The 21,287-nt window shown below is 42.0% G+C and overlaps 2 protein-coding genes across 10 annotated transcripts; one reads left to right on the top strand and one right to left on the bottom strand.

Moving 5' to 3' along the window:
- Positions 1 to 5,667: 5,667 nt before the first annotated feature.
- Positions 5,668 to 13,184, bottom strand: LOC123999186 (MAU2 chromatid cohesion factor homolog). Of its 7 annotated transcripts, none has more exons than XM_046304689.1 (19): positions 12,643 to 13,182; positions 12,300 to 12,317; positions 11,797 to 11,868; positions 11,585 to 11,680; positions 11,128 to 11,222; positions 10,946 to 10,973; positions 10,347 to 10,502; positions 10,015 to 10,161; positions 9,134 to 9,224; positions 8,945 to 9,048; positions 8,643 to 8,720; positions 8,433 to 8,507; positions 8,240 to 8,323; positions 8,092 to 8,141; positions 7,862 to 7,939; positions 7,647 to 7,758; positions 7,175 to 7,265; positions 6,933 to 7,060; positions 5,668 to 6,747 (listed from the first exon to the last, which is right to left on the bottom strand). In XM_046304689.1, the coding sequence occupies exons 1-19, from the start codon at positions 12,895 to 12,897 to the stop codon at positions 6,673 to 6,675; spliced, it is 1,833 nt and encodes a 610-aa protein (XP_046160645.1). In that variant the 5' UTR covers positions 12,898 to 13,182; the 3' UTR covers positions 5,668 to 6,672. The 7 variants fall into 7 exon arrangements, with proteins under 7 accessions (XP_046160645.1, XP_046160656.1, XP_046160665.1 ...); XM_046304700.1 differs by having other exon boundaries at positions 11,803 to 11,868; XM_046304709.1 differs by having other exon boundaries at positions 8,442 to 8,507; positions 12,643 to 13,179.
- LOC123999210 (mitochondrial coenzyme A transporter SLC25A42-like) lies at positions 12,995 to 20,687 on the top strand. Of its 3 annotated transcripts, XM_046304765.1 has the most exons (9): positions 12,995 to 13,340; positions 13,812 to 13,956; positions 14,439 to 14,498; positions 17,728 to 17,875; positions 18,060 to 18,085; positions 18,478 to 18,644; positions 18,879 to 18,989; positions 19,188 to 19,339; positions 19,447 to 20,687. In XM_046304765.1, the coding sequence occupies exons 6-9, from the start codon at positions 18,508 to 18,510 to the stop codon at positions 19,506 to 19,508; spliced, it is 462 nt and encodes a 153-aa protein (XP_046160721.1). In that variant the 5' UTR covers positions 12,995 to 13,340; positions 13,812 to 13,956; positions 14,439 to 14,498; positions 17,728 to 17,875; positions 18,060 to 18,085; positions 18,478 to 18,507; the 3' UTR covers positions 19,509 to 20,687. The 3 variants fall into 3 exon arrangements, with proteins under 3 accessions (XP_046160721.1, XP_046160712.1, XP_046160729.1); XM_046304756.1 differs by lacking the exon at positions 14,439 to 14,498; XM_046304773.1 differs by lacking the exons at positions 12,995 to 13,340; positions 13,812 to 13,956; positions 14,439 to 14,498 and having other exon boundaries at positions 17,321 to 17,875.
- Positions 20,688 to 21,287: the final 600 nt, after the last annotated feature.

Below are 21,287 nucleotides of genomic sequence, written 5' to 3'. Positions count from 1 at the left end.
AAATGTCAAAATCTAGTGCTATAGCTAGTCAATGGAAACGGTTAATGATGTGTAAATATTTCTCATATTGTCATGATGGCACTTGACAATTCAGTGCTTTGAATCCTCCCTAAAACAACCATGGACAGCTCTTTCATTCACAGTCCATACAACAGTAAACAACAACAACAAACAAACACAATATTGGTACCAACGTGTAACATACCAGATGTATGAATGTACTATATGATGTCTCCACTGTCTTTCAATGAGTCTGGACCAATCTCAATAATTCTCCTGATCATGTCTTTGGGGGCATGAGGATCTTTGAACAGTATCTCAGTGCAGACATGTCAGTTATTGCAAGAGAGAGACAGGGAGAGAACAAGAGAGAGAGAGAGAGACTACGGAATCAGAGACAAGTAACAGAAGTGGGAACTGGGGGCTGAATAAAAGGATCCAATTTTGGGGTAAATTCCACCAATTAAACCCCTGAATATCACTATTATTGACCCTTATCAATATCACAATCACACTGCAGTGATATCAATACTATCCCCCTGACTAAGTAATGCTGTGAACCTAATTCCAATCTGAAGTGAACCAGACCTAATACTGATCACCTGGGCCGGTAGAAGTGTCTTCGAATTAACTAACCTTGGTGCCCTCATTAATTTAATCAGTTATGAATTCAAACATGCAAGCATATACATTGGCCAAAAGTGTGTCTTATGCCTGAACTCTCAGGTTTGATCCAAAAAAGCTAAGGGCACACAAAATCAGTGCCCTTGTCTGGCCACTGCATTCTCGAGACCAAATTTGTAGTGTGATCTCAGAAGTAGTTCATAAGAATTCCGGTGGCATACGGTTGGCATCCTCTTCTAAAGGAGTTGGTGACATTCCCTTCCGTGGATGGATCAGTGTGGGAAAACAACCTCAACAAACAGGAGCAATTAAACCGTACCTATGCACTCTGCACACTCCATTTTAATTGGGGCCAAATGTCAAGCGATGTGTGAAGTGTCAGAAACCTGTTCTTTAGAGAAAATTGAGAAATAGTGCTTTATAGCTTCAAACCAGTACACAAAAAGAAGATGTGTCATATCAATGTCGGCACAATGTGTGACACTGGCTTAAAGCAACAAGGCACTATCAACTTAATCCCCACTGAAGTAAAGGAGCAAAACAAGGAAATACCCCTCCCTGTCACGATCAACAGGACTCACTATTTGGCAGGAAGCGTCTCCTTTCAGAACTGTTTATGCTGACACTGATCACCAAACAAGCATCATTGCCCAAAAACATTTATGAACATACCTAAAAATCTAACAACATATTACTTTCTAAAATTACGTACAAATTGAGAGGCTGATTCGTATAAATAGATTGCATTTTCTGGGGTGAACAGAAATTGTTGTAAACTTGTTGAGTGTGCAAGTCATATATCAAAGGAAAGACAGCCATGACATCTGCATGGCTGACTGGTAACAAAGACTGTCATGTGACCATTACTGGCTGACCATTAGGTCGGTATTTATCCCTGCAGTAATTCACCATCAGGAGTGATTCAGCATTCCCCTGAATAAGGAACATTAAACGAGATCGACAAATCAGACACAGCAGTCAAAGGGAAAGAGTAGTTTTACAAGGTATCCTCCTCTGTCCTGTGCCTGAATGATACTCTCCCCAAAATAACTCAACTCTGAATCTCATGTTGGACCCACAAGATACATGATGTCTTGTCTTTATGGGCCCATGTATTGTACTGTGTAGTTAGTTGGGGACAATTTATTTTATGAAAGTGATGTAATGATAACTATAAAGGAAATTATTCCTAAGTAACTGCACAGTACAATATGAATATAGATGACTACTGTGTGAATAAGGAGTTAAGTCAATGTATCTCTATAATATAAATGTATGTAGGCTATATAAAAGTACTGCATATTTATCACAACCCACTGAGCAGAGACGTCAATTCAACGTCTACTCAACGTTGGTTCAACGTAATTTCATTGAAATGGCGAGGAAACAACATTGATTCAACCAGTGTGTGCCCAATGGGAACACGGTAGTGGGAAAAGTCATGATGAACTCAATATAGAACTCACTTCTAATAAACACTAAGTACACTTACTGACAAACATTCCATAACACTTTGATTGCAAATACCATGTTTATTCAGACTGCTATCCAAAAATAATTTAAAAACTGTGTAATCATTTAAAAACACATGTATTGAATAGAATATGGCAAGCACTCAAACTTTGTGTCCATATATTTGTTGTTTCCAACTGTGGTAATGAAAAAAATGTTTGAGATGTGGTCCATGAAATAACTGCACTTGGTGGATAAGAAATTCAAATCTTATATTACTATTGAATTCAAAAGTTATGCTACAAAATAATGACTAGTTGTGAAAATCCTCAGGAATTGGCTAGCAACAGCAATTGTATTATTCATAGTGGATTCATATTAGTAAACTCAATGCATAAGGAAAATACCATCCATACAAAGTAAACCACGCTGTTAACCACAACAATCCTTACATTAAAATAAATTATTGCGGGTGGTCATATCTGTTTGGATGCTACTCTCTTTGTTGTTATATTTGTGTTCCAGCAGCCACCGAGTAGACTTCAGCAAGGACAACTTGTGCTTCCTCCAGGCATTCTTTCCTCCTGTTCCTCAGTGGGGCCAAACAGTTCGGGTTCCTTTGGCCCAGTGTCTTTGGTACAAGTAGTGTGAGTGGTCATATATCTTTGGCTGCCTCTTTCTTTGTTATTCTCTTTGTGGTCCAGCAGCTGCAGAGTACCCTGGAACAAAGATGCCTCTGCCCTAGACCCGGCCTGCGTTTCCTCCTCTTCCTTAGTGGGGCAATAATACTTTTTAGCACAGTCTCCCAGCATCCTCCCATAGTATCCTTGTAAACCAATGTCACTGTTATTTATTTGGCTCAGCACTCTGTCAGCTGTCTGTAGCACGTTCTCCAGGTTCTGGTAGTCCTCTGAGAGGGCTGCAGCCACCCTGCAGTGCTCCTGTTGCTGCTCCTGAAGCTCTGATCGGAGGGGCTGCTACTGTGAGAGGACAGAATTGTGTTCGAAGATCCGAAATTGGTGGTCAGAGTAAAGGCTCTTGCACATGGACTTCAAGGCTTTGTTATTTGTCTGCAAGGCCCTGTACTAACTGGTCAGAGTCTGAAGTTTGTTCTGGAGGCCCTGGTAGTCTGCCTCAACGTCCTGGAACTTAGATTTGAGGCTGTGATGCTGAACTAGGAGGGTTTCATGTTTAGAGACCATTGTTTTCTGCTCGGAGATCAGCTCCTAGTATTCAGCGAGGAGGCTGTGATGATCCCAGAGGAGTTCCTGATGCTCACCCTCTAACACTTGGTGCTGCCACATAAGTGCTTGGTGCTGTGACTTCAGAGCCTCATATGCTGAGCTCTCTGTCTGGAGTCTCTCACTCAGCTGGACACTGTAGACTTTTGCTGTGTCCAAAGCTGGCAGTGGCAGCGACTGCGTTCGGTCTGCAGGCTGGAAGTTAGGCCACTCTGTTCATGCTTGCTCTTTTCCAGGGCTGGACTCTTCTCATGGTATTTCTCAGCCTTGAGAATCTCCGAGGCCACAGCCTCCTCCAGGTCACTGCTGACTGCTCTGGTCTCATAAAGCTCCTCCAGCACACTCTAATGCTTGGTCGCCTCGAGGTCAGCCTGGAGCTTCTGTCTTCTGATCTTTTCCTTTGATAGTTCAGAGGTCATTTTGATGGTGCTTAGACTAATTTTTGCATTTACCTGAAGGAAGGTCTTTACTTGAGCCCTCAGGTCCTGCCCTTGGGAGCTCAGATCTCACTTTTCAGAGATCCCTCTCCTCTCTCTCTCTCTTAGCTGGTCACTTTGAGCTTTATCTGCAGATGTAGCAGACTTCAACTCTTATAGGTCTTTCACCATAGCTGTTTGCTCCTGCCCTGCTCCTCTGCCAGCTGAGGCCAGTTGGTCAGAGATTATCCTTGGTTTTTCTCTGTTCCTGATTGGCTCATCTTCCAGTGAAGCCTGTAGAACAGCTTTAGCTGCCCCTTCCTTCTTCAGAACCTCCCTCTGTGCAGCCAACTCTGAATCCTCCCCATGGGATGGACGTATTGCAAGGGATAAAGATGACTTGTTCCCTACCTCAGCAGACTTTTTCTTGCTGGTAAAGGCAGATAATGTGGAAGAGGCAGCCTGTTCCTGGACCTCCTGAACAATAGATGAGGGAGACTTCTCCTGCCTCTCCTCAACAATAGTGGTAGACTCCTTTCTCTGCCCCTCATTCTGGGGAAGCAGCATCACACAGAGGTATCTCATTTTAGTATGTGACCACTCTTAGAGCATATTTGACTCACATTAAGAATAACGGTATCATGATTCTTACCAGTGTCCTCAGCATGGAGGGGACTAGGGTCCTTGACTTCCTCAATGGAACTGTTCTCCACACCGTGGCTGGTTGAACCAAAGATGGCAGAGCATTTGTAGAATTTCTCCTGGACGTCCTGGACTTCCTCAACAATAGAGCCAGACTTCTATTGTTCTATCTCAAGGATAGAGACAGAATTCTCCTGCACATCCTCAAAGATAGAGACAGACCTCCTGCACATCCTCAAAGATAGAGAAAGACCTCCTGCACATCCTTAACAACAGAGACAGACTTCTCCTGCATATCCTCAACACAGGAAGTTGGTGGCACCTTAAATGGGGAGAAAGGGCTCATGGTAATGATTGGAGTGAATCAGTGGAATGGTATCAAATATATCAAACACCTGGTTTCCAGGTGCTATTCCATTTGCTCTGTTCCGTTCTCCCCTCAGCAGCCTCCACTGATCCTCAATGATAGAGACAGACTTCGCTGTCTGCTTCTCATCAGATTCCTAATGCAGCAACATCACATGAAACAGAGGCATCTAGTATTAATATGGGGCCTATGTTGTAGCATCTTTACTCACACTGAGAATGATTCTTACCAGCGAATACTTAACATATAATTCATATTGAAAATTTGTAACATATTATACAAATTGATGATGGACATACACAAATAAAAAAATACCATTCCAAACATAACATATACTAATTTGAGTGTCCCGGATTTGTTTACTATGCCTGCATTTACACAAACTGTTTTTTGACCAGTCAGATCAGCTCTGAAAAAGTGTCGATGTGAAAAGCTCTGATGTGATTGGTCAAATAACCAATTAGTGGAAAAAATATTAGAATTGGGCAAACGCAGCCTTTGTTGAAGTGGTTGCAAAAATGTTTGTTCTATATATGATTACAAAAATAATTTGAGAATACATGGAATGGTGCAAAGTGAAATCCTATTATTGAATGAAGCATCTGCCAGGCACATGCCCTTTTCTGATTATTATTTTCATTGCTCCCGTTTGCCCAGTTTCACTTTAGTCTTGATGCACACACAGCACGGCATTATGCAGGGATTTGGGGCTCAATCATTTAGAATTAAATTAACTCAGTGAATTGCATTCTCATCTATAGATCATGTGGACATAAATATCTTTCATAAATAGTTATCATGGTATGAAATCATTATATGCTACTTGTATGCATGTTTTATTTTCAGTACATTTGTCAGAAATGTCATGATGAATTAAAGATAGCTAAGATCACCCCACTGACAATCATTCTCAAACAATGCAAAATGATGGTTGCAAATACCATGTTTATTCTGACTTTTCTCATAAGAATGATTAAAACAAGAAATAAAAGTATAGGCATTGAATAGAATATGGCAAGTACTCAAGCTTCTGAGGTGTCTGCTCATTAAGATCGACATAAATACTTAAAGCATTTAGTTGGAGTACTACAGCGGAGAGTTTAAAATTCATTACACACTTGACTAAATTGACGTTATAAAATGTCACTGTACAATAAAGGTTTCGTATGTGGCATATTGATATAATGTATTGTCAAGAAAACCCTTAACTAGAACTATAAAGACAAATTCTAATATTACAAAAGGTAGCATATATTTTTTTCATCTGAGGTTCCTTGTATGTTCATAAAATGTCCAACTTCATGATCTATGGAACTTAAATTAACTATAGTTCATATGTACAGAAAACAGATGAGTTTGTGATGCATCTTGCTAATCTATGACAGGCCAAATATTACAAAATCTCTCAAAGCAGGTTTTTCAAATAAAAACTCAACAGGGACACCTGCTGTTCCATTAAGTAACTGCACTTGTACATTCAATTATTTCGCTATTCTCGCTTGCAGTCTTTCAGCAAGAAATTCAAACCCTTGAGCTCAACAACACTACCCATTTAACATTCAGATCCATGTCCAAACTTAGCATGAAACAAAACATGTTACTGGTTCAATACATGAGAAGTGATGCCAATTGTACCTACACTAATTCATGAGGATGGGATGGTACAAAACAATGAAGCTGTGAAAATCTTCAGTAGATGGTTAGCAACACGTGTAGAGTAAATCAATATCAGGAACTTCCATGCATGAGGAGAAATTGCATTCATACAAAGAAAAGCTGAAGATAAAAAAACATGAATACCTTATTCATATAACTGCTACAATGTTCACACTCCCCCTCAAATTTTCCTAAGACAGAAAGAACCTATGGTTCCATTCTAGACATCTTTGAGGCCAGAAGGAAGGCAGCCCTTGTGTTACGAGCCTGGTGCTCATAGCAGGCTGGCCAGACTGGATGTTGGGCCGTTCTGGGCTTGAAACTGCCCAGGTGGTGGGCCGTCCGTCCACTGTCACAGAGAAGAGAGAGACAGATTTGTTAATTACCCATCTGAGCCAGACAGACGGATAGAGAATACAAAAGGACAGACAGAAAAATACAGCGAAACAAGCTACATCATCGATCTACAAACCACAACTTTGATGGCAGTAACAATGAAAGATAAAAAGTGAACATGGATAAGTTGATACGTACGCTGATGAGGTTGTGTTCGGGGAGGCTGCAGGCAGCGATGTGGTCCTGGAGAAGCTGCTGCGAGAAGTTCTGGTGCATCTGAGCTGCTTCATGGGCATCTATGGTGTTTCCCAGGGCCTTGTTCAGATCTACAGACAAGACAAAAACAATGTGGTCAAGGAAACCTACCTCAAATACTTTAAGCCTAGTAGGGAGCAATGAAGCTCAAACCAAAGAAAGAACATGTGCAGGTGTGGGCGTACCTTTTAAAAGGGCCGAGGACCACAGCTGGACAGACATGTCAGGGATCTTGCTGGCCAGCTGCATCGCTGGAACCACCATGTTGTTGCTCTCCTGGAGAAAAACAACAACATATTGTTATGCAACCTACCGAAACTAAATATTTTGCCGCAAACACGTTGAATAAAATGTATAAACAGTACGGCATGGACAAAAAAAAGTTTAAATTTGTATATGGGACACAGGCACACATTTTTTGTTGTTCTATTGTTTGTACCATTATGTTTTTATTTTTAGTATATTGTTCTATTTTAAATTTGTGTGACCTTGTTTCCTTGTCTATCAGTGTCTTGTTACTTGTGGACCCCGGGAAGAATAGCTGCTGCTTCAGCAAAGGCTCATGGGGATCCGAGTATACCAATAAATAAACCAACAGGGGCAGAGTAGACGTTTCTGGCAAAAGATCCATTTGTGACCATTGTGGAGTGATCTTACCCTGTGGTTTCCCAGTACATAGAATATATGGCCTAGCAGAACCAGTGAGCAGGCTGTCAGTCTATTCAGGTCCTCCGCATTGGACATCTTCAAAGTTTCTCTAAGGAACCGTCTGCAATAAGAATATCATCACGAAATGATTATTTCCCAATTCCCACTGAAAGTTTGAGGAACTTATGGGACACTTCTCAGTAAAATAGTTGGGGGAGACTTACTTGGCCTCGTTGTAACGTCCTTGAAAAAAAGACAAGAGTCCTCGGATGTAGAAGGCTGCAGCGCGGAGACAGTGAGAGCTGCAACACAGACACACATCAGTCAACTCGAAGTCAATACACCTTCTCACCAACAGGCTGCACACGTAATCTGAAAAAATTATGCATTTGGCTCTGATGAGAAAGATAGAATAACCATTAAAATCTCTGTTATGCAATACACACTTACACACCTCACAGGAAAGTTGTGATCAGGGTTTATCCTCTCAAGGAGACTGTAGAGCTTTAAAAGAAAGAACACAGTTAATACAGTAGACAATCATTTATTTTGAGTAGAAATGAATAGTGTGTGTGTGTGTGTGTGTGTGTGTGTCTACCAACCTCCTGGTGTCTGTTTCCTTCCCTGATGTAGACGCTGGCCAGGTTTGTTACAATGAACGCCCACAGCTCCTGGTGTGTGGTTAGCTGGAAAGAAAACACACAGATTTACTCACCATCACAAATGTGACAATGTAAAACATATTAAACACATGCAGACATAAACCCGTATAATAAGCTTAGCGTTACGACTTACGTCACTTACCCGCAAAGCGGCGGTGAACTGTGCCTCTGCATTGTCCATACAGTTGACAGATATGCAATACAGGCCCTGAGAAATGGAACAGCATATACAGTTAAGTGTTTTAGAGATACAGTAGTCCTAGTTACAGAAGTGGGGTGGTAACTGTTATTCAAGGCAGTGAATTGAGGGTATGTCTTCTGGGTGAAGGTTTAAAATACTCACTAGTAGAGTGTGAAGCTGGGCAGCGTGATTGGTGAATAACCTGGGGGACTGTTGGCACAGTTGGCAGACCTGGGAGATCTGGGATACGGGGAGAAAAAGTAATCATCCTCATAACTGACATGGTGCTCCTAATCTCTATCCTATCTCAACTGCCAATGGTCACAAAAATGCCTGCCATATAGTTCTGTAGCTATTTTGATTAAACTTTTAACATTCCACTACTTCACACAGTGTTTCATTTCAGAGTGAATGAGTAAAGTTGAACAGAAATAAAAATGGGTCAACAGTTGGTTCTATACTACCTCTTGTAATGCGGTGGCCTTGTGACCAGTGACTAGCCGGCACATGATGATGTGCTCCAACAGAATGACCTGGAAAGTGGAGAGGATGGGACTGCTGTCTAGCACTGAAATAGAGGGGAGTCAAGAATACCTTTTAGACAACAGTGAGTGTTAAACAGAGGTGAGATAAGTGTGCTTCAAATCACATACTTTTTAGTTTCTCAAGCTGCATGAGTGCTTTGTCTGTGTATTTCTGTGCCTTCTCCAAATACCCTGCTTGCATGGAGTGCATGACAGTCACCTGGAACATATAGAGAACAGGGTTATTACCAGGGTTGGGGAATATCTGATTATATGTAATCTGATTAACAAAAATATATATATATATAATAATTTGTAATCCATTACCAGCAAAAATATTGTAATCAGATTACAGATACTTTTGTAAAAAAATAAATGATTACCTCATGGATTACTTTCTGTTTTCTCAATGACAAATTCAGCATTGAAAAAGGTTTGTTCCACCTGAGCGAGTCTGACCACTATGATGACACACCAAATGCGTTTGATGGATCCTTTTTGTCTTCTTCTAATGCCTCTTAAGGGGCAAGTTATCAGATTACATTAGAGTTTGGGTAATCCAAAAGTTACGCTACGGACTACAATTTTGGACAGGTAATGAGTAACTAACGGATTTCATTTAGTAAGTAACCTACCCAACCCTGGTTATTACTAAGGCTGTGACAATACCAGTATTGCAATAGTTTATCCATGGCAAAAATGAAAACACGAAGCAGACCTTTAAGAACCTGCTGTATGTAGAATATTGCGTGCAATAGCTTGGAAAATAAATACATTTTACTCTGGATGAAAACATGATGATGTTTGTTTACAAGATTAGTAAAGACTTTAAATCCGCATTGTGTTTTGTTTACCATCGGGATACTGGGATCATTCCTGCCCTAGTTATTACCATGTAACATGTTGATATTACCACAATATAGCCATCCAATCATTTCAGATCTGCACAAGTATCTAGGGCAGAATCAGTCCTCAGGCATCAGGTGAATGCGGAGAGAGATTGGGCTCACCAGGTAGACGAGAACACACATGTGCTCTTTGGGCAGCCAGTGGAAGAGGTCAGCCGGGTTACTGGGCAGGATCTCATCGTCGTGGAGTGTAGAGATAGTCTGGATGCACTGCTGCAGCTGCTTCAGACAGGGCTTCACACTCTTCACCTGCAGCACACAACATAAGGAAGGGGTGGGTCACTATCAATGCAACTACTTAACAATTACGATACAAACTAGAGGGAAAGTATTTATTTTTGAACAGGGGTGCACCCCTGTTGTCATAGGTGTCCTTAATTCATGGTCCTTGACAAGCGTTGTGCACCCTGGTCTTGGCCAAGAGGAGTCCTTACCTGTCCAGCGTCCAGGTAGTGTGTGACCTGCAGCACCAGAAAGAAGACCCTGAGAGACTCTTTCTGGATGGGGTTTCCCTGCCAGTTCTCCACGATGGTCCCACACAGAGTGAGCAGAGGGTGCACCTCCCCCAGCTTCCTCTCCATCAGTAGGAGCTGATACACAGGACAAAAAGACACCTTATGGTAAAGACTATCCAGTGCAAAAGTATTTTTTATTTACATCCTTTAAAAGGGATACTTTGGGATTTTGGCAATGAGACCCTCGCCAGAGTCAGATGAACTCGTGGATACCATTGTTATGCTTCTATGTGCAGTTTGAAGGAAATGTCCAACTAGTGCTAGTGCAAAGACAGGAAGGAAGTCTATGGTATATTGGGAAACTACGTCTAACTTCCTTCATTCTGGACGCAGAGACATAAAAATTGTAACCACAAGTTCAACTGACTCTGGGGTAATAGATAATGGGCCTCATTGCCAAAATCCTGAAGTATCCCTTTAAGTGCATAACATACTCAAGATATCCGTTTACCCTTATTAAATGCAAAAGACAGCCATTAAAAATCATGCATTTTTATAACAAAGAATTTGAGACTTACCATTCCTTTACTCAGGAGAAACAAAGCTCTGTGAAAGCATACATCACCTATTCAGTCTATCGTTATAGGAAAATGTAAAATAAGTCTATTGGAGGGCATGTTTAATAACGTCGCTCTTGTTTCAATGATGAATCAACGTGGACATAAAAAGTAAATGGTTCATAGCATCAAGGTTACAGTACCTGGTATATTCCGAGCCCACCACTCTGGCGTACTCAGCACCGACACCCAGGAGGTCACATGCAGACACAAGGTCCTTCTCTAGAGTGTGCAGTTGCTGATAGGGTAAAAAAAAGAAGAAGAGAAATTCAATGCATTGCAATGTATCAGTCTACAATCAAACATCCAACAGAAAGGTGCCGTCTTTCAGATGGGACATTAAACGGGTGACCTGACTCTCTGTGGTCACTAAAGATCCCATGGCACTACCGTATGAGTAGGGGTGTTAACCCTGGTGCCCTGGCTAAATTCCCAATCTGGCCCATTCACCCCCCCTCCTTTCCCGTATAAGTATTCCTCAGGTCATGGCTGTAAATGAGAATGTGTTCTCAGTCAATTTACCTGGTAAAATAAGGGTTTAAAAAAAAATACAACTATTCAGTTCAGTCAGTATTTACAATAAAGAACGACACAACGTACCGCTAGTTGAAACAGCAGGCGGCAGTGCCAATAGGGAGTCTGCTGTGAGATCTGAATTGCCTTTCGCAGTAAAGGCTTTGCAGAATCCACCAGATTCTGAAAACAGAACATACAGTGTCATAACGACTCAACCTTACACTTGCATATAAACATGATTTTCAAATGAATCTCCAGACAGCAAAAGATTTCAAATGTATTTTAGCTTTATTTACCGGTACCTGCTGACAGTAGAGTTCTGATAAAAGACTTGCAGCCTCAAATTTAACATCTTCAAACTGTGGGATCTAAGATATTCCATGAAGGAAACCTCATCAAAGCAAAGTGTATTGGTCGGGTACACAGATTTGCAAATGTTATCACTGGTGCTGTGAAATGCTTGTGTTTCTAACTCCAACATTGCTGTAATAATACCTAGCAAAACGCGTCAAAATCTTGACATGTAATTTGACTACTGAGATGTGCTTGGAGCAGCAAACACATATCTGAGAAATGTTCTGAAGAATTGCACATTGTAATGCTAGTTGGTAATATACTATACGCCATTTAGCAGACGCTTTTATCCAATGCGACTTACAGTCATGCATGCATACATTTTACGTACGCAAATCGAACCCACAACCCTGGCGGTGCAAGCGCCATACTCTACCAACTGACTAAGCTCTGTGTTGGTCTCCAGCTAGTGTTGGGGTTGAAACCATATCATTGAAAAGGATACTTGTTGTGAAATGAACCACTAAAAAAAAGAGATGTTAGAGCCAAAAATACACATTATGGATGCATAACTTAGTCAAAGTAATCAACTGTTAGCAACTTGTAAAAACACAGTGAAGCTAGCTACCGTTACAGTAGAAGTTACAGTAGAAGCAATAGGACTGGCGGCTAAAATATCATGCGAGCTAATTAACAAATACTATTCTGAATGCAATTACATATGCATGAAATTATCAAAGGGTCAGGATAAAGCTAGCAATACAACGTTTTCCCATTTGACTATAGGAGACGCCGATGAGCGCATCTCTGACTCCATCCTCGAGCTTTCTCAAACTCTCCCTCCTCACCGCTTTCTCCAAGTGGCTCCGCGCGAGCTCGCTGTTCTTCGTATGATGATAGAGGACCGAGCCTAGTTGAAGATGAGTTCTTGCCTCAACCCTTTGCGGAGGTTTAAACTGGAAAACAGCTTGAAGACAATGTACACACAGACGGATTTTGGGGGGACTTGAGGTGCGGAAATGTTCTGCAAAGCCGAGAAGGGCGAGGTACCAAGATTCCGGGGCCTCTACGTTGGACGCCATTTTCCCAATAACAACAACCATTGAGCACTGTGTCACCCTCGCGTGTTTTCGGCTACAAGCGAGATCTTTGTTTTTTTAAACATCCGTGGTACTTGTAGTCCAAAACAAGTACGTGCCGTAATCATCTATATTTGTAGTCCAAAACATGTACGTGCCGGATGGGGTTATAATAATCTCGTGAGCGAGAAGAACTCCAATATTTTTTTAGGCAGACAACACCTAGAATTAAACCACCGCCTTTCTCAATTTGGGAGAATCGTCAACCTAGTCAAAACCTCGTCAACGGTGTGAAAGACTGACGAATAGACGGCGGTGTTGCAAAACCACAGAGATTGACCCAACAACAGCAAACAATCAAGGAAATGTGGACGGAAGACGACAGTAGAGTTAACCATTGAATGTGAAATCATTTGGAATATTTGCCAGATCTTCATCAAACACACACACAGTAAACCAGATTAAAGGTGAGGGAATTGTTATATGCGCATTAATTTCAGCCTGGTGTGCAGGAATGTTTACATTTTCCTTGCATTGATTGATTATGATAATAATGAGTACTTATGTCACTCTGAATCCCAACATTACTTATTTGTAATACATATCTTAAATAGGTAGCTCCAGTTTAGATCCCTGTCGTGTGGATATCTTCCATCCAGATGTATATATCGTAGTGTTGAATAAACTCAGCTATATAAAATGTACTTGTTTTAAATGTGAAGCTATAAATGGATTATAATGGGTAATTTCGATGTACTGTTTTACAAGTCAAATGTATGATATGATATATTTATATTTGGCTACATCTAATGCTTTGCAAGTATAGAAGTTGATACATTTCCAATAACTGTATTTAACAGCATATGTAATAATGGTGACACAGAGCTCATCTTTGAAGTAGGAGTGTTTGTTGTTTTCACTTTTTATGTCTCCTGCAGTGGATTGTCTGGTGTTGGCTGACTGATTGTCATAGATAGGCCTACTGGTTGTTGTGGTCAAGGGCACACATGGCCCATACAGTGCAGGACAACCAGAGAGCACTGCCCCAGGCTGCTGTCTCTCCCTCCCTCCAGCCATGCTAAAGTGAGTCCCCCTCAGCCACAGCCCCTACCTCGGGGGTTTTCCCTGAAGCAGAGTTGCATTTGACAGTTGTGGCTGCTTTGTGTGATGTATTGTTATCTATACCTTCTTGCCCTTTGTGCTGTTGTCTGTGCCCATTAATGTTTGTACCCTGTTTTGTGCATCTACCATGTTGTGTTTCTACCATGTTGTTGTCATGTTGTGTTGATACCATGCTGTGTTGTCATGTGTTGCTGCCATACTTAGGTCTCTCTTTATGTAGTGTTGTGTTGTCTCTCTTGCAATGATGTGTGTTTTGTTCTATATTTTTTATTTAATTTATATTTTTAATCCCAGCCCCCATTCCCGCATGAGGCCTTTTGCCTTTTGGTAGGCCGTCATTGTAAATAAGAATTAGATCTTAACTGACTTGCCTAGTTAAATAAAGGTTAAATAAACAAATTCCAGTCAGGCAGGTCTACATACCACATAACTGTTTATTGCAGGATCATGCAGGTCAGGACCATACAGCTGAATGCTGCCAAACATGTTTACCACAACAGCCAGTAAGTAACCTTGGGTTAGCATGGGAGATCCTGGCACATGGGTAATGTGGACAAAGTGGACTAGACTAGATCTTTATTTATTGCTAAGTAGTACATAATGCCACTGGCAACATTAGTCATCACCACTGTTTTGCAAGTTCTTCAATTGCCCAAGAGAGCAACAAAGAGCACTACAGAAGTTGGTCAAGTCAAAACTTGCCAGCCTATGCATTGCTGCTGGGCTCCTTGCAAATTCCCAGTGTGCCCTCAAAATATGTGTCTCCACCTGCATCCCAAACACACTGTATCAGAGAATTGATTGTTTCCAACTAGCTTTTATAGCCTCCAAACACACCCTGACCCTTGACTGTCTCTAAGCTCAGGGGTCACCGTCAATGCTGATACAGACGACTGACACATACATACAAATCAAATTTTATTTGTCACATACACATGGTTAGCAGATGTTAATGCGAGTGTAGCAAAATGCTTGTGCTTCTAGTTCCAACAATGCAGTAATAACCAACAAGTAATCTAACTAACCATTCCAAAACTACTGTCTTATACACAGTGTAAGGGGATAAAGAATATGTACATACGGATATATGAATGAGTGGTGGTACAGAGCAGCATAGGCAAGATACAGTAGATGGTATCGAGTACAGAATATACATATGAGATGAGTATGTAAACAAAGTGGCATAGTTAAAGTGGCTAGTGATACATGTATTACATAAGGATGCAGTCGATGATATAGAGTACAGTATATACGTATGCATATGGGATGAATAATGTAGGGTAAGTAACATTATATTAGGTAGCATTGTTTAAAGTGGCTAGTGATATATTTACATCATTTCCCATCAATTCCCATTATTAAAGTGGCTGGAGTTGAGTCAGTGTCAGTGTCAGTGTGTTGGCAGCAGCCACTCAATGTTAGTGGTGGCTGTTTAACAGTCTGATGGCCTTGAGATAGAAGCTGTTTTTCAGTCTCTCGGTCCCAGCTTTGATGCACCTGTACTGACCTCGCCTTCTGGATGATAGCGGGGTGAACAGGCAGTGGCTCGGGTGGTTGATGTCCTTGATTATCTTTATGGCCTTCCTGTAACATCGGGTGGTGTAGGTGTCTTGGAGGGCAGGTAGTTTGCCCCCGGTGATGCGTTGTGCAGACCTCACTACCCTCTGGAGAGCCTTACGGTTGTGGGCGGAGCAGTTGCCGTACCAGGCGGTGATACAGCCCGCCAGGATGCTCTCGATTGTGCATCTGTAGAAGTTTGTGAGTGCTTTTGGTGACAAGCCGAATTTCTTCAGTCTCCTGAGGTTGAAGAGGCGCTGCTGCGCCTTCTTCGCGATGCTGTCTGTGTGAGTGGACCAATTCAGTTTGTCTGTGATGTGTATGCCGAGGAACTTAAAACTTGCTACCCTCTCCACTACTGTTCCATCGATGTGGATAGGGGGGTGTTGCCTCAGCTGTTTCCTGAAGTCCACAATCATCTCCTTAGTTTTGTTGACGTTGAGTGTGAGGTTATTTTCCTGACACCACACTCCGAGGGCCCTCACCTCCTCCCTGTAGGCCGTCTCGTCGTTGTTGTTAATCAAGCCTACCACTGTTGTGTTGTCCGCAAACTTGATGATTGAGTTGGAGGCGTGCATGGCCACGCAGTCGTGGGTGAACAGGGAGTACAGGAGAGGGCTCAGAACGCACCCTTGTGGGGCCCCAGTGTTGAGGATCAGCGGGGTGGAGATGTTGTTGCCTACCCTCACCACCTGGGGGCGGCCTGTCAGGAAGTCCAGTACCCAGTTGCACAGGGCGGGGTCGAGACCCAGGGTCTCGAGCTTGATGACGAGCTTCGAGGGTACTATGGTGTTGAATGCCGAGCTGTAGCCGATGAACAGCATTCTCACATAGGTATTCCTCTTGTCCAGATGGGTTAGGGCAGTGTGCAGTGTGGTTGAGATTGCATCGTCTGTGGACCTATTTGGGCGGTAAGCAAATTGGAGTGGGTCTAGGGTGTCAGGTAGGGTGGAGGTGATATGGTCCTTGACTAGTCTCTCAAACCACTTCATGATGATGGAAGTGAGTGCTCCCGAGTCATCGTTTAGCTCAGTTACCTTAGCTTTCTTGGGAACAGGAACAATGGTGGCCCTCTTGAAGCATGTGGGAACAGCAGACTGGTATAGGGATTGATTGAATATGTCCGTAAACACACCGGCCAGCTGGTCTGCGCATGCTCTGAGGGCGCGGCTGGGGATGCCGTCTGGGCCTGCAGCCTTGCGAGAGTTAACACGTTTAAATGTCTTACTCACCTCGGCTGCAGTGAAGGAGAGTCCGCATGTTTTTGTTGCCACTGTATTGTCCTCAAAGCATACATAAACACAACACATACTCAGATGTAGCTGCTTTTCTTGAAGCATCTAAGTCCAGCTGAGGGCTTATCTCCACCTTTAGTTAGAGGCAGGGAAAAGCTGTTTGCACGTGTATATTTGCCATTCTCTTTCTGGGTTATAATGGGAGTGCTGTGCATGAGGTTAGCCTACAAGATACAATGACATCATGGTGCATTACTACTCTGTATTATGACTATAAGAACTATAAGAACTATAAGAACATATTGTGGCTCAGCGGTCTAAGGCACGGCATCTCAGTGCTAGAGGCGTCACTACAGACCTTGGTTTGATTCCAGGCTGTATCGGCTGTGATTGGGACTCCCATAGGATGGCGCACAATTGGTCCAGCGTCGTCTGGGTTAGGGTTTGACTGGGGTAGGCCATCATTGTAAATACAAATTTGTTCTTAACTCACTTGCCTAGTTAAATAAAATAAATATATATTTTATTTATTTTATTAGTTCTACAATTGTAGATATTGATTACTGCACTGTTGGGTTGAGGTCACAAGTTAAGCATTTCACTGTACTTCTGCATGTGACAATAAAACTTGAAAATGAAGAAATGTGTAAATGGTGGCGAGGTTTACTAAAGTCTACTGTAAAGTGGGTTAGGAATCTGCAGAAAGACAGTTCAGATTACACTCTGGCAGTCCAGGCACATAAGAAACGTTAAGCCTACATGTGTTTCCATCTGATACCTTTAGCCTATATCTGCAGCCAGTGATAATGCCATGTTAGAGTCTCCATTACTGCAAGGGTGTGATTTATGGACTATGTTTTAGACTGATATCATTTCAAAGTGTGTTTGTCTTTAGTGTCCTGTGTGAAGTGGAGTACTCAGTGTTTCTTTCTGTGTGCAGAGATTGACAGTGTTGGACACCCTGCTATGTGGAGCGTTCGCAGGTGCTGTGGCAAAAACAGTCATAGCACCCCTGGACAGAACCAAGATCATCTTTCTGGATAAGAGCGTCTGCTAAATGACTTAAATGTAAATGTAAATCTTCCAAGGTAAGTCCATTTCTCTGGAAGAACATGCATTAGGAATACAAAGTAGGAGTTCCCTTTGGAAATACTTATTTGATTGTTAGTATCTTTACCAGTTATTATGCCTTAATACTTATTTCATTGTTAGTATCTTTACCAGTTATTATGCTTATTATTATTGATACCTATTTTCTTCCTCCTGCTGTAGTGTCCTCACAAAAATGCTCTGCTAAGGTGAGTCTATTACAAGTCTCCTATATAACTTGCATTACACTAAATAAAGATGTACTTGATGTTTAGTATGCATGCTGCCATACGGGTGAATCCTAATTTCTACTTAAATAAAACAATTCACCTAGTCTCCCATTGACTTCAATGCATGACTCAGTGAAAAAGTTAGGATTTGCCCCAAGGTGTGTTGAGTTAGTGTTAAAGGGATACTACGCTTAAGCCCTTGTTCTACTTACCCAGGATCAGATGAATCAGTGGATACCATTTTGATGTCTCTTTGTCCAGTATGAAGGAAGTTAGCGGTAGTTTCGTGGGCGAACTCTAACCAGCGTTAGCGCAATGACTGGAAGTCTACAGGTTCAGTAGCATTATTGTGTTGCTGTGTGTGCCCCCAGGAAGCCTTCAGACTCATATATTGTACGTACATGAAAGATGGCTTCCTCAGCCTGTGGAGGGTCAACTCTGCCACCATGGTGCGAGTCATCCCCTACGCTGCCATCCAGTTCTGCTCCCATGACCAGTACAAGGGAATACTGGGGAGATACTACGGCTTCCAGGGAAAGTGAGTAGAGTACCCATCGATGTAAAGAATCGCAAATACACACACTGTTTAATGTAGCACCATTTGACCTCTGGTGGTCTCCATCAGCCTCCAAAGCAACTCTTCAGTGATCGTTCTTGAACAGAACAAACCATTTTCTCTACTGTGACAATTCCTAATAATACAATGATACGCATTCATTGTAGAAAACATAGATGTTCTGTAACATGATGGAATCCATCTGGTCTTTTTCAGAGCCCTGCCTCCTTTTCCACGTTTCCTGGCAGGATCATTGGCTGGCACCACGGCGGTCATGCTCACCTATCCCCTGGACATGGTGCAGGCCAGGATGGCGGTGACGCCCAGGTAAATGTAGGGCACTCCGATAACGCTCGTCATTTTCTATCTTTGAATGTAAAAACATACCTGCATGTGGCTCCCCTTTGCACACTTGTTCAGTGTTCAACAGGCATGTACTTTAAGTTAGTATAGGTCATATTACTATCCTAATCAATATTCTTATAGGTTAATATCCTTCTCTTATCATTCTTGTTTCGGTTGCAGGTACAGCAACATCGTGCACGTTTTTGTGCGCATCACACAGGAGGAGGGCATAAAGACCCTCGACAGAGGCTTCTGCCCGACCATCTTGGGAGTGATCCCGTACTCAGGAATCACCTTCTTCACATACGAGACCCTCAAGAAACTGCATGCAGGTACAGACTTTTAAAAAATTATAATTATCTTTATTGGATAATCAACTTTTTAATGAAGGGCTGAGATTCACTTAAATTGATCCCTCTCTTTCTCTCTCCTCTACAAGGGCCTCAGTATGAACTGGATCAAAGGGCCAATCGCTGTGGGGGTCAGCGTCACCACCTTTGACCTTATGCACAACCTACTGCACAAGATGCACCAGCTGGGATACTTCACACACTGAGCCAGCAGGGGGGAGCCAGAGGAGAAGCTCACTGTTGGGACCAGTCATTCGCTCACAGGGACTAGCACGGGCGCAACTTTCACTGGGGACAGAGGGACATGCCCCCCCCCCCCATTCTGAAATTGCATGTTTGTCCCCCCCGAGTTTTATCATTGGATTGTGATACAAAATGAGGCAACAGTGTGCTTTAGGACCATGCGGACGCCTCCGAGCGGTCGGGTAGGCTGTTTGGAGTGTTTTTCTGACTGGATTTTTTTTAAAGTACAAAAAATATGTCCCCCGCACTTCTAAAACCAAAGTTGTGCCCCTGGGGACTAGAATGGCAATAATATACCAGATCTGTCTACTCACAATATGGATCCTCTCAGTAGGCCTATGCACTCTACATGTCAAATTGGAATTCTAAGGAGAGGGTGGTACTGGACAGACAGGAGGAGGCAGAAGCTGTCAATATTAAGCACGCACAGCCAGACCCATACTCCTGCTGTTGATGGATGGAGTGTCTGCACTAGGGCCAAAATAAGTGTCCTCAAACTGGGTAGATGTGTGCAGATGTTTGCAATATGAGAGGTATGACAATGTGAAAGATTTTTTGTTTCGAGGCCTGATCCTTGTTTGAGATTGGGGTATTATGTTGGCACGGGCACATTTTAAAGGCCCAACGCAGCTGTTTTTATATCAATATCAAATCATTTGGGTGACATTTGAGTACCTTAATGTAATATATTTCTATTATAATTGGCAAATATAGCTTTTTAGCAAAAAACTATTTCTCAAGAAGAAGTTTGCTAGGACTGTCTGTTAGTGGTCTGAGTGGGGAGGGGAAAACTGAAAACGAACTGTTATTGGCAGAGAGGTTTGGAACTGTCGTTGTTACTATTGGTCTATTAACTCATTTTCTGCATGTTGATTTGAGCATGGAAAGCCAAAATTCTTGCCCATACAAACCTGTTGGTTATAAATTCCTGTGTAGATTATGGCTGGTTGATAAACATTCAGAAAATAACACTGATCACATTTTCACACTTCTATGGTGTTAGTTTCATCAGCTGTTGTACAATATGATATAAACACAGGAAAAACTGAACTGTACATTAAATAAAATATATTTTTTCATAACAGTATCTCTATTTGTCCATAAGGTGGAGCCAAGTGATCAGCAAACTGAAAGCTGGCCTATACTAGAGTGAAATATTCTAGTTAAGTATGCTGAAAAGTCAAGTCATAACTGCTAAGCCTAAAATAAAATGGGCAAAATTCTAGATCATTTATAGTATTTGGTTTCAAAATCTGTCATTTTATTTGATATATTTTGATATATATATATATTGATATATTTGATCCTATCCTTTACAGCTATACCTCTGTGATGGTGCAGCCACAGAGAGACAGTGGGTTGATGTAAATAAGCATCACTAGTTGTCAGTATCCCCTGGTGAACCTCTGGTTAGCCCCTGATGGGACATAGTTCAGCTTTTGATTACACCCTGCCTTACCTTGACCTTCACATTGGTCGCTGTGGGGTTTGAGTAGGATCATTGCTGAAACTATACCTTTTGACACATTTATACACCCACTAATGTGCAGAAGAAATCCTCTCACACAAAGAGTTTCTATTTTATTTCATACATTTTTTATTTTCAATATACTGGTTGGATTTCCTACATATTACTATGTCAATGTAGTTGAGTGCAAACCATGCCACTCTTTCTAGTGCCACAGAA

The sequence above is a fragment of the Oncorhynchus gorbuscha genome, linkage group LG02 (genome assembly GCF_021184085.1).
Source record: "Oncorhynchus gorbuscha isolate QuinsamMale2020 ecotype Even-year linkage group LG02, OgorEven_v1.0, whole genome shotgun sequence".
NCBI lineage: Eukaryota > Metazoa > Chordata > Actinopteri > Salmoniformes > Salmonidae > Oncorhynchus > Oncorhynchus gorbuscha.
Note: the sequence above shows the minus strand (reverse complement) of the source record. Positions and strands in the feature narration are given on the sequence as shown.

Excerpts from the sequence above, each read along its gene's own strand:
- LOC123999186 (XM_046304689.1), bottom strand. The coding sequence starts at position 12,897 with ATGGTTGTTGTTATTGGGAAAATGGCGTCCAACGTAGAGGCCCCGGAA. Across the intron at positions 11,681-11,796 it reads TCTACTGTCAGCAGGTACCG|AATCTGGTGGATTCTGCAAA; the intron begins GTAAATAAAGCT and ends TTCTGTTTTCAG. Across the intron at positions 11,223-11,584 it reads GCCTGCTGTTTCAACTAGCG|CAACTGCACACTCTAGAGAA; the intron begins GTACGTTGTGTC and ends TTACCCTATCAG.
- LOC123999210 (XM_046304756.1), top strand. The coding sequence starts at position 18,508 with ATGAAAGATGGCTTCCTCAGCCTGTGGAGGGTCAACTCTGCCACCATG. Across the intron at positions 18,645-18,878 it reads TACTACGGCTTCCAGGGAAA|AGCCCTGCCTCCTTTTCCAC; the intron begins GTGAGTAGAGTA and ends GGTCTTTTTCAG. Across the intron at positions 19,340-19,446 it reads CCTCAAGAAACTGCATGCAG|GGCCTCAGTATGAACTGGAT; the intron begins GTACAGACTTTT and ends CTCCTCTACAAG.